An 11,868-nucleotide genomic window follows, 5' to 3' on the forward strand; every position below is an offset into this window, starting at 1 on the left:
CGAGTGGTGAGCGAGTGGTGAGTGAGTGGTGAGTGAGTGAGTGGTGAGTGAGCGAGTGGTGAGTGAGTGAGTGGTGAATGAGCGAGTGAGCGAGTGAGTGGTGAGCGAGTGGTGAGTGAGTGGTGAGCGAGTGGTGAGTGAGTGGTGAGCGAGTGGTGAGTGAGTGAGCGAGTGGTGAGTGAGTGAGTGGTGAGTGAGTGAGTGGTGAGTGAGTGGTGAGCGAGCGAGTGAGTGAGCGAGTGAGTGGTGAGCGAGTGAGCGAGTGAGCGAGTGAGCGAGTGAGTGAGCGAGTGAGTGAGTGGTGAGCGAGTGGTGAGTGAGTGGTGAGCGAGTGGTGAGTGAGTGGTGAGTGAGTGAGTGAGTGGTGAGTGAGCGAGTGGTGAGTGAGTGGTGAGCGAGTGAGCGAGCGAGTGAGCGAGTGGTGAGCGAGTGGTGAGTGAGTGGTGAGTGAGTGAGTGAGTGGTGAGTGAGTGGTGAGTGAGTGGTGAGCGAGTGGTGAGCGAGTGAGTGGTGAGTGAGTGGTGAGCGAGTGGTGAGCGAGTGGTGAGCGAGTGGTGAGTGAGTGGTGAGCGAGTGGTGAGTGAGTGAGTGGTGAGTGAGTGGTGAGCGAGTGGTGAGTGAGTGAGCGAGTGGTGAGCGAGTGGTGAGTGAGTGGTGAGTGAGTGAGTGGTGAGCGAGCGAGTGAGTGAGCGAGTGAGTGGTGAGCGAGTGAGCGAGTGAGCGAGCGAGTGAGCGAGTGGTGAGTGAGCGAGTGGTGAGTGAGTGGTGAGCGAGTGGTGAGCGAGTGGTGAGTGAGTGAGTGAGTGGTGAGTGAGTGGTGAGTGAGTGAGTGGTGAGCGAGTGGTGAGCGAGTGGTGAGCGAGTGGGTGAGCGAGCGAGTGAGCGAGTGGTGAGTGAGTGGTGAGTGAGTGAGTGGTGAGTGAGGAGTGAGCGAGTGGTGAGTGAGTGGTGAGCGAGTGAGTGGTGAGCGAGTGAGTGGTGAGCGAGTGAGCGAGTGAGCGAGTGAGCGAGCGAGTGAGCGAGCGAGTGGTGAGCGAGTGAGCGAGTGAGCGAGTGAGCGAGCGAGTGAGCGAGTGAGTGGTGAGCGAGTGAGTGGTGAGCGAGTGAGCGAGCGAGTGAGCGAGCGAGTGGTGAGCGAGTGAGCGAGTGAGCGAGTGAGCGAGCGAGTGAGCGAGTGAGTGGTGAGCGAGCGAGTGAGCGAGCGAGTGAGCGAGTGAGTGGTGAGCGAGTGAGCGAAGTGAGCGAGTGAGCGAGCGAAGTGAGCGAGTGAGCGAGTGGTGAGTGAGTGGTGAGCGAGTGGTGAGCGGCCTCACCGTAGTGACGAGCTTGATCGCACTGAGCTGTAGCTCACTCACATTCTCCACAAAGAACGGAGTGATCCCCATCGATGAGATCTGGGGGTACAAGGGGGTAGAGGGGGGGTTACAGAGGGGGTGTAGTGTAGTGTTGTAGTGTAGTAGTGTATCATGTAGTGTAGTAGTGTAGCATGTAGTGTAGTAGTGTAGTGTTGTAGTGTAGTAGTGTATGATGTAGTGTAGTAGTGTAGCATGTAGTGTAGTAGTGTATCATGTAGTGTAGTAGTGTATCATGTAGTGTAGTAGTGTAGTGTTGTAGTGTAGTAGTGTATGATGTAGTGTAGTAGTGTAGTGTATGATGTAGTGTATCGTGTAGTGTATAGTGTAGTGTTGTAGTGTAGTAGTGTATGATGTAGTGTAGTAGTGTAGTGTTGTAGTGTAGTAGTGTAGCATGTAGTGTAGTAGTGTATGATGTAGTGTAGTAGTGTATGATGTAGTGTAGTAGTGTATCATGTAGTGTAGTAGTGTATGATGTAGTGTAGTAGTGTATCATGTAGTGTAGTAGTGTATGATGTAGTGTAGTAGTGTATGATGTGGTGTAGTAGTGTAGTGTTGTAGTGTAGTAGTGTAGCATGTAGTGTAGTAGTGTAGTGTTGTAGTGTAGTAGTGTATGATGTAGTGTAGTAGTGTAGCATGTAGTGTAGTAGTGTATCATGTAGTGTAGTAGTGTATGATGTAGTGTAGTAGTGTAGTGTTGTAGTGTAGTAGTGTATGATGTAGTGTAGTAGTGTAGTGTATGATGTAGTGTATCGTGTAGTGTATAGTGTAGTGTTGTAGTGTAGTAGTGTATGATGTAGTGTAGTAGTGTAGTAGTGTATGATGTAGTGTAGTAGTGTAGTGTTGTAGTGTAGTAGTGTATGATGTAGTGTAGTAGTGTATGATGTAGTGTAGTAGTGTATGATGTAGTGTAGTAGTGTATGATGTAGTGTAGTAGTGTATGATGTAGTGTAGTAGTGTATGATGTAGTGTAGTAGTGTATCATGTAGTGTAGTAGTGTATGATGTAGTGTAGTAGTATATGATGTAGTGTAGTAGTGTATCATGTAGTGTAGTAGTGTATGATGTGGTGTAGTAGTGTAGTGTTGTAGTGTAGTAGTGTATGATGTAGTGTAGTAGTGTATGATGTAGTGTAGTAGTGTATGATGTAGTGTAGTAGTGTATCATGTAGTGTAGTAGTGTATGATGTGGTGTATAGTGTAATGTATAGTGTAGTGTAGTGTATCATGTAGTGTATGATGTAGTGTATCATGTAGTGTATGATGTAGTGTATAATGTAGTAGTGTGGTGTATCATGTAGTGTATAGTGTAGTGGTGTATAGTGTAGTGTATAGTATAGTGTAGTAGTGTATAGTGTAGTAGTGTAGTGTATAGTGTAGTAGTGTATAGTGTAGTGTATAGTATAGTGTAGTAGTGTATAGTGTAGTAGTGTAGTGTATAGTGTAGTAGTGTATAGTGTAGTGTATAGTGTAGTAGTGTATAGTGTAGTGTATCATGTAGTGTAGTGTATAGTGTAGTGTATAGTGTAGTGTTGTAGTGTATAGTGTAGTGTATAGTGTAGTGTATAGTGTATAATGTAGTAGTGTAATGTAGTGTATGATGTAGTGTAGTAGTGTATAGTGTAGTGTATAGTGTAGTAGTGTATAGTGTAGTGTATAGTGTAGTAGTGTAGTGTATCATGTAGTGTAGTGTATAGTGTAGTGTATAGTGTAGTGTATAGTGTAGTGTTGTAGTGTATAGTGTAGTGTATAGTGTAGTGTATAGTGTAGTGTATAGTGTAGTCTTGTAGTGTATAGTGTAGTGTATAGTGTATAATGTAGTAGTGTAATGTAGTGTATGATGTAGTGTAGTAGTGTATAGTGTAGTAGTGTATCATGTAGTAGTGTAGTAGTGTATGATGTGGTGTAGTGTTGAACCTGCAGGATGGTGGTGTCAGTCAGCAGCTGGATGTCTAGGAGCTCAGCGAGCTCTGTGACCAGGTCGCAGGAGCGGTTGTATAGAAGCACCACGGCCTTCTGGCGGTGGCCACCGCCATGGTGACGCGCACGCTTGGAGCGCGAGCTGGTCAGCAGGTCTACCCACAACACCACCACCACAATCACCACAACCACCACAATCACCATCAGCACAACCACAACCACCACCACCAGCACAACCACAACCACCACCACCACCACCAGCACAACCACAACCACCACAACCACCACCACCACCAGCACAACCAGCACAACCACAATCACCATCAGCACAACCACAACAATCACCACCAGCACAACCACAACCACCACCACCACCACCAGCACAACCACAACCACCACAACCACCACCACCACCAGCACAACCAGCACAACCACAATCACCATCAGCACAACCACAACAATCACCACCAGCACAACCACAACAATCCGAGTGAGCGAGTGATTGAGTGAGTGAGCGAGTAGATAGGTAGGTGAGTGGGTAGGTGAGCCGGTAGGTCAGCGAGTAGGTGAGTGGGTGAGTGGGTGAGTAGGTGAGTAGGTGAGTGAGTGAATAGGTGAGTGGGTGAGTGGGTGAGTGGGTGAGTGGGTGAGTGGGTGAGTGGGTGAGTGAGCAGGTGAGTGTGTGAGTAGGTGAGTGGGTGAGTGGGTGAGTGAGTAGGTGAGTGGGTGAGTGAGTGGGTGAGTGGGTGAGTGAGTAGGTGAGTGGGTGAGTGAGTAGGTGAGTGGGTGAGTGAGTAGGTGAGTGGGTGAGTGAGTAGGTGAGTGGGTGAGTGAGTAGGTGAGTGGGTGAGTGGGTGAGTGAGTAGGTGAGTGGGTGAGTGAGTAGGTGAGTAGGTGAGTGGGTGAGTGAGTAGGTGAGTGGGTGAGTGGGTGAGTGAGTAGGTGAGTGGGTGAGTGAGTAGGTGAGTAGGTGAGTGGGTGAGTGAGTAGGTGAGTGGGTGAGTGGGTGAGTGAGTAGGTGAGTGGGTGAGTGAGTAGGTGAGTAGGTGAGTGGGTGAGTGAGTAGGTGAGTGGGTGAGTGAGTAGGTGAGTGGGTGAGTAGGTAGACGAGTGCATACCTCCGTCTGGGTGCACGCGGTAGACGGGGTCGTACTCGGGGTACAGCGTGTTCTGTGTAGGTGAGTAGGTGAGTGAACAAGTGAGTAGGTAGGTGATTAGGTGAGTGAGCGAGTGAGCGAGTGAGTGGGTGAGCGAGCGAGCGAGCGAGCGAGTGAGCGAGTGAATGAGTAGGTAGGCGAGTGGGTGAGCCGGTAGGTCAGCGGGTAGGTGAGTGAGTGAGTGAGTGAACAAGCGAGTAGGTAGGTGAGTAGGTGAGTGAGTGAGTGAGCGAGCGATTGAGTGAGTGAACAAGCAAGTAGGTAGGTGAGTAGGTGAGTGGGTAGGTCAGCGGGTAGGTGAGTGAGTGAACAAGCGAGTAGGTAGGTGAGTAGGTGAGTGGGTAGGTGAGTGAGTGACCGATTGAGCGAGCGAGTGATTGAGCGAGCGAGTAGGTAGGTAGGTGAGTGGGTGAGTGAGTGAGTGGGTGAGTAGGTGAGTGAGCGAGCGATTGAGCGAGTGAGCGAGCGAGTAGGTGAGCGGGCGAGCGGGTAGGTAGGCGAGCGAGCAGGTAGGTGAGCGCGTACCTCCGTCGGGGTGCACGCGGTAGACTGGGTCGTACTCTGGGTAGAGCGTGTTCTGTGTAGGTGAGTGAGCGAGTGAGTGAGTAGGTAGGTGAGTGGGTGAGTGAGTGAGTAGGTAGGCGAGTGCGTACCTCCGTCGGGGTGCACGCGGTAGACTGGGTCGTACTCTGGGTACAGCGTGTTCTGTGTAGGTGAGTAGGTGAGTGAGTGAGTAGGTAGACAAGCGAGTAGGTGAGTGGGTGAGTGAGTGAGCGAGCGATTGAGTGAGTGAACAAGTGAGTAGGTAGGTGAGTGGGTGAGCCGGTAGGTGAGTGGGTAAGTGAGTGAGCGAGCGAGTAATTGAGTGAGTGAGTAGGTAGGTAGGTAGGTGAGTAAGTGAGCGAGCGAGTAGGTAGGTGAGTAGGTGAGTGGGTGAGTGGGTAGGTGAGTGAGTGAGTGACCGATTGAGCGAGCGATTGAGCGAGCGAGTAGGTAGGTGAGTAGGTGAGTGAGCGAGTGAGTGAGCGGGCGAGCGGGTAGGTAGGTAGGTGAGTGAGTAGGTAGGTGAGTGAGTGAGTAGGTAGGCGAGTGAGTAGGTGAGTGGGTGAGTGAGTGAGTGAGTGAGCGAGCGATTGAGTGAGTGAACATGTGAGTAGGTAGGTGAGTGGGTGAGTGAGTGAGTAGGTAGGTGAGTGGGTGAGTGAGTGAGTAGGTGAGTGAGTGAGTAGGTAGGTGAGTGGGTGAGTGAGTGAGTAGGTAGGTGAGTGGGTGAGTGAGTGAGTAGGTAGGTGAGTGGGTGAGTGAGTGAGTAGGTAGGTGAGTGGGTGAGTGAGTGAGTAGGTAGGTGAGTAGGTAGGTGAGTAGGTGAGTGAGTGAGCGAGTGAGTGAGCGGGCGAGCGGGTAGGTAGGTAGGTGAGTAGGTAGGTGAGTAGGTAGGTGAGTAGGTGAGTGAGCGAGTGAGTGAGCGGGCGAGCGGGTAGGTAGGTAGGTGAGTAGGTAGGTGAGTAGGTAGGCGAGTACGTACCTCCGTCGGGGTGCACGCGGTAGACGGGGTCGTACTCTGGGTAGAGCGTGTTCTGTGTAGGTGAGTGAGCGAGTGAGTGAGTAGGTAGGTGAGTGGGTGAGTGAGTGAGTAGGTAGGTGAGTGAGTGAGTAGGTAGGCGAGTGAGTAGGTGAGTGGGTGAGTGAGTGAGCGAGCGATTGAGTGAGTGAACATGTGAGTAGGTAGGTGAGTGGGTGAGTGAGTGAGTAGGTAGGTGAGTGGGTGAGTGAGTGAGTAGGTAGGTGAGTGGGTGAGTGAGTGAGTAGGTAGGTGAGTGGGTGAGTGAGTGAGTAGGTAGGTGAGTAGGTAGGTGAGTAGGTGAGTGAGTGAGCGAGTGAGTGAGCGGGCGAACGGGTAGGTAGGTAGGTGAGTAGGTAGGTGAGTAGGTAGGTGAGTAGGTGAGTGAGCGAGTGAGTGAGCGGGCGAACGGGTAGGTAGGTAGGTGAGTAGGTAGGTGAGTAGGTGAGTGAGTGACCGATTGAGCGAGCGAGTGATTGAGCGAGCGAGTAGGTAGGTAGGTGAGTGGGTGAGTGAGTGAGTGGGTGAGTAGGTGAGTGAGCGAGCGATTGAGCGAGTGAGCGAGCGAGTAGGTGAGCGGGCGAGCGGGTAGGTAGGCGAGCGAGCAGGTAGGTGAGCGCGTACCTCCGTCGGGGTGCACGCGGTAGACGGGGTCGTACTCTGGGTAGAGCGTGTTCTGTGTAGGTGAGTGGGCGAGTGAGTGAGTAGGTAGGTGAGTGAGCGAGTGAGTGAGTGAGCGAGCGATTGAGTGAGTGAGTAGGTAGGTAGGTAGGTGAGTAGGTGAGTGAGTGAGTAGGTGAGTGAGTGAATAGGTGAGTGGGTGAGTGAGTAGGTGAGTGGGTGAGTGAGTGAGTAGGTAGGTGAGTGAGTGAGTAGGTAGGCGAGCGCGTACCTCCGTCGGGGTGCACGCGGTAGACGGGGTCGTACTCTGGGTAGAGCGTGTTCTGTGTAGGTGAGTGGGCGAGTGAGTGAGTAGGTAGGTGAGTGAGCGAGTGAGTGAGTGAGCGAGCGATTGAGTGAGTGAGTAGGTAGGTAGGTAGGTGAGTAGGTGAGTGAGTGAGTAGGTGAGTGAGTGAATAGGTGAGTGGGTGAGTGAGTAGGTGAGTGGGTGAGTGAGTGAGTAGGTAGGTGAGTGAGTGAGTAGGTAGGTGAGCGCGTACCTCCGTCGGGGTGCACGCGGTAGACGGGGTCGTACTCTGGGTAGAGCGTGTTCTGTGTAGGTGAGTGGGCGAGTGAGTGAGTAGGTAGGTGAGTGGGCGAGTGAGTGAGTAGGTAGGTGAGTGGGTGAGTAGGTAGGCGAGCGCGTACCTCCGTCGGGGTGCACGCGGTAGACGGGGTCGTACTCTGGGTAGAGCGTGTTCTGCAGGTGGAACTTGGTGAAGGCGACGGCGCGCTCGATGACGTCGTCGATGTAGGCGGCTTTGGGCATCGCGGGTGACGTGAGGATCCGCAGAGCGGCGAGCGCAGCGTCCGCAGACTTGGAGACTCGCTCCAAGATGAGGTCCCTCCACAGTCGCTCTTCGTCCTCACTCTCGTGCTCCTGGACAACGAGGGGGTGTTGGTGGACTAGTGGTGGACTAGTTGGTGGACTGGCGGCGTGGTGGAGTATAGGTGTGGTGGACTAGTGGTGGACTGGTGACTTGGAGACTCGCTCCAAGATGAGGTCCCTCCACAGTCGCTCTTCGTCCTCACTCTCGTGCGCTCCTGGACAACGAGGGGGTGTTGGTGGACTAGTGGTGGACTAGTTGGTGGACTAGCAGAGTGGTGGACTGGCGGTGTGGTGGAGTAGTGGCGTGGTGGACTGGCGGAGTGGTGGAGTAGTGGCGTGGTGGACTGGCGGAGTGGTGGAGTAGTGGCGTGGTGGACTGGCGGAGTGGTGGAGTAGAGGCGTGGTGGACTAGTGGTGGACTAGCGGTGGACTAGCGGCGTGGGGGACTAGCGGTGGACTAGTGGTGTGGTGGACTGGCGGCTTAGTGGACTAGCAGTGTGGTGGACTAGCAGTGTGGTGGACTAATGGTGGACTAGTGGTGGACTAGCGGTGGACTAGTGGTGTGGTGGACTGGCGGCTTAGTGGACTAGCAGTGTGGTGGACTAGCAGTGTGGTGGACTAGTGGTGGACTAGTGGTGGACTAGCGGTGGACTAGTGGTGTGGTGGACTGGCGGCTTAGTGGACTAGCAGTGTGGTGGACTAGCAGTGTGGTGGACTAGTGGTGGACTAGTGGTGGACTAGTGGTGGACTAGCTCACGTGACTGAGCAGCGTGTGCAGTTTGGCACCGTCCCTCATGTTCTTCTCCAGCACGTTCAGCAGCTTCACCGTCCGCTCCGTCGAGATCTACACAACAACAACAACCACCACCACAACCACAACCACAGCATCGTCAACAACCACCATCACCACAACCACAACCACCACAACCACAACCACAGCATCGTCAACAACCACCATCACCACAACCACAACCACCACAACCACAACCACAGCATCGTCAACAACCACCATCACCACAACCACAACCACCACAACCACAGCATCGTCAACAACCACCATCACCACAACCACAACCACCACAACCACAACCACAGCATCGTCAACAACCACCATCACCACAACCACCACAACCACAACCACAGCATCGTCAACAACCACCATCACCACAACCACCACAACCACAACCACAGCATCGTCAACAACCACCATCACCACAACCACAACCACCACAACCACAGCATCGTCAACAACCACCATCACCACAACCACCACCACAACATCGTCAACAACCACAACCACCGCAACCACCACCACAACATCGTCAACGTCAACAACCACCACCACCACAACATCGTCAACCACCACAACATCGTCAACAACAACCACCACCACAACATCGTCAACCACCACAACATCGTCAACAACAACCACCACAACATCGTCAATAATGGATATATTTTACACGGCAAGTGAGCGGTGACGTCACATATGTGACGTCACATCTGTGACGTCACATCTGTGACGTCACATCTGTGACGTCACAGATGTGACGTCACCCGCATATTAATTTCCGTGCGAAGAACGGTTACACCTGCAAGTTGTGTGTGTAGGGGATTGTGTGTATAGGGGATTGTGTGTATAGAAGATTGTGTGCATAGGGGATTGTGTGTATAGGGGATTGTGTGTATAGGGGATTGTGTGTATAGGGGATTGTGTGTATAGGGGATTGTGTATATCGGGGATTGTGTGTGTAGGGGATTGTGTACATAGGGGATTGTGTGTGGAGGGGATTGTGTATATAGGGGATTGTGTGTGTGTAGGGTCACCACCTTGTTCATGATGCCCATGGACTTGAGTTTGGCTGCTTCGCTGCTCAGCTCAGCCAGCAGCTGTGTATATAGGGGATTGTGTGTATAGGGGATTGTGAGTGTGTAGGGTCACCACCTTGTTCATGATGCCCATGGACTTGAGTTTGGCTGCTTCGCTGCTCAGCTCAGCCAGCAGCTGTGTATATAGGGGATTGTGTGTAGGGGATTGTGTGTAGGGTCACCACCTTGTTCATGATGCCCATGGACTTGAGTTTGGCTGCTTCGCTGCTCAGCTCAGCCAGCAGCTGTGTATATAGGGGATTGTGTGTAGGGGATTGTGTGTAGGGTCACCACCTTGTTCATGATGCCCATGGACTTGAGTTTGGCTGCTTCGCTGCTCAGCTCAGCCAGCAGCTGTGTATATAGGGGATTGTGTGTAGGGGATTGTGTGTAGGGTCACCACCTTGTTCATGATGCCCATGGACTTGAGTTTGGCTGCTTCGCTGCTCAGCTCAGCCAGCAGCTGTGTATATAGGGGATTGTGTGTAGGGGATTGTGTGTAGGGTCACCACCTTGTTCATGATGCCCATGGACTTGAGTTTGGCTGCTTCGCTGCTCAGCTCAGCCAGCAGCTGTGTATATAGGGGATTGTGTGTAGGGGATTGTGTGTAGGGTCACCACCTTGTTCATGATGCCCATGGACTTGAGTTTGGCTGCTTCGCTGCTCAGCTCAGCCAGCAGCTGTGTATATAGGGGATTGTGTGTAGGGGATTGTGTGTAGGGTCACCACCTTGTTCATGATGCCCATGGACTTGAGTTTGGCTGCTTCGCTGCTCAGCTCAGCCAGCAGCTGTGTATATAGGGGATTGTGTGTAGGGGATTGTGAGTGTGTAGGGTCACCACCTTGTTCATGATGCCCATGGACTTGAGTTTGGCTGCTTCGCTGCTCAGCTCAGCCAGCAGCTGCTTGGAGAGCAGCATCTCCTCAGGGATCTGGTCGTCGTCCGCTGCACCACCACCACCACAATAACCACAACATCAACATCAACAACCACCACCACAACAACAACACAACCACAACCACCACCAATATCAACAACCCCCACCACCACCACAACCAACGTCAACACCACCACAACCAACATCAACCACGACCACCACAACAACATCAACACAACCACAACCACCACAACAACAACAACCAACATCAACAACCACCACCACCACCACAACAACCAACATCAACATCAACAACCACCACCACCACAACAACAACACAACCACCACCAATATCAACAACCCCTACCACCACAACCACCACCACCACAACCAACATCAACACCACAACAAACATCAACACCACCACCACAACCACCAACATCAACACCACCACCAACATCAACACCACCAACATCAACCACCACCATCACTATCATCACCACCATCACTATCATCTTCATCATGCCTATCACTATCATCTGTGAGTCTCTGTGTGTGTCTCTGTGTGTCTCTGTGTGTCTCTGTGTGTCTCTGTGTGTCTCTGTGTGTGTGTCTCTGTGTGTGTGTCTCTGTGTGTGTGTCTCTGTGTGTGTGTCTCTGTGTGTGTGTCTCTGTGTGTGTGTCTGTGTGTGTGTCTCTGTGTGTCTCTGTGTGTGTCTCTGTGTGTGTCTCTGTGTGTGTCTCTGTGTGTGTCTCTGTGTGTGTCTCTGTGTGTGTCTCTGTGTGTGTCTCTGTGTGTGTCTCTGTGTGTGTCTATGTGTGTGTGTCTCTGTGTGTGTCTCTGTGTCTGTCTCTGTGTGTGTCTCTGTGTGTCTCTGTGTATCTCTGTGTGTGTGTCTCTGTGTGTGTGTCTCTGTGTGTGTCTCTGTGTGTCTCTGTGTGTGTGTCTCTGTGTGTCTCTGAGCGTGTCTCTGCTGGGTGAGTGGCTGGGTGAGTGGCTGAGCGTGTCTCTGCTGGGTGAGTCGCTGGGTGAGTGGCTGAGCGAGTGACTGGGTGAGCGACTGGGTGAGCGACTGGGTGAGCGACTGGGTGAGCGACTGGGTGAGGAGTCTCACCCATGGAGACTGACAAGTCCATGTCCTCCATCTTCTCAAAGATGGAGCTCAGAGCTCGGTTGAAACGACGGAACGTTGGAGTCTCCATCAACTCTACGGGAGGGGGCACGGGGGGGGGGGCACGGGGGGGGGGGCACGGGGGGGGGGGCACGGGGGGGGGCACGGGGGGGGGGCACGGGGGGGGGGCACGGGGGGGGGACACGGGGGGGGGGGCACGGGGGGGGGGCACGGGGGGGGCACGGGGGGGGGGGCACGGGGGGGGCACGGGGGGGGGCACGGGGGGGGGGGGCACGGGGGGGGGGACACGGGGGGGGGCACGGGGGGGGGCACGGGGGGGGGGGCACGGGGGGGGGGGGGCACGGGGGGGGGGGCACGGGGGGGGGGCACGGGGGGGGCACGGGGGGGGGGCACGGGGGGGGGGCACGGGGGGGGGGGGCACGGGGGGGGGCACGGGGGGGGGGGCACGGGGGGGGGGCACGGGGGGGGGGCACGGGGGGGGGCACGGGGGGGGGCACGGGGGGGGGGGAC

General features: G+C 53.7%; 1 protein-coding gene across 1 annotated transcript in view; it reads right to left on the reverse strand.

The window, feature by feature from the left end:
* The window catches only part of LOC144955623 (nipped-B-like protein), a gene marked incomplete at its 3' end in the record, with an annotated part of 14,314 nt that extends 4,950 nt beyond the window's left edge, over positions 1-9,364 (reverse strand). The window contains exons 1-5 of the mRNA XM_078885795.1: positions 9,308-9,364; positions 8,235-8,321; positions 7,297-7,528; positions 3,268-3,425; positions 1,314-1,394 (exon numbers count right to left, since the gene is read on the reverse strand). Of these exons, the coding sequence (XP_078741921.1) occupies positions 1,314-1,394; positions 3,268-3,425; positions 7,297-7,528; positions 8,235-8,321; positions 9,308-9,325 (576 nt within the window). The remainder of the gene's footprint in view (positions 1-1,313; positions 1,395-3,267; positions 3,426-7,296; positions 7,529-8,234; positions 8,322-9,307) is intronic.
* Between the last annotated feature and the right edge of the window lie 2,504 nt (positions 9,365-11,868).

The sequence above is a fragment of the Lampetra fluviatilis genome, unplaced genomic scaffold (genome assembly GCF_964198595.1).
Source record: "Lampetra fluviatilis unplaced genomic scaffold, kcLamFluv1.1 SCAFFOLD_1423, whole genome shotgun sequence".
Taxonomy (NCBI): Eukaryota; Metazoa; Chordata; class Hyperoartia; order Petromyzontiformes; family Petromyzontidae; genus Lampetra; species Lampetra fluviatilis.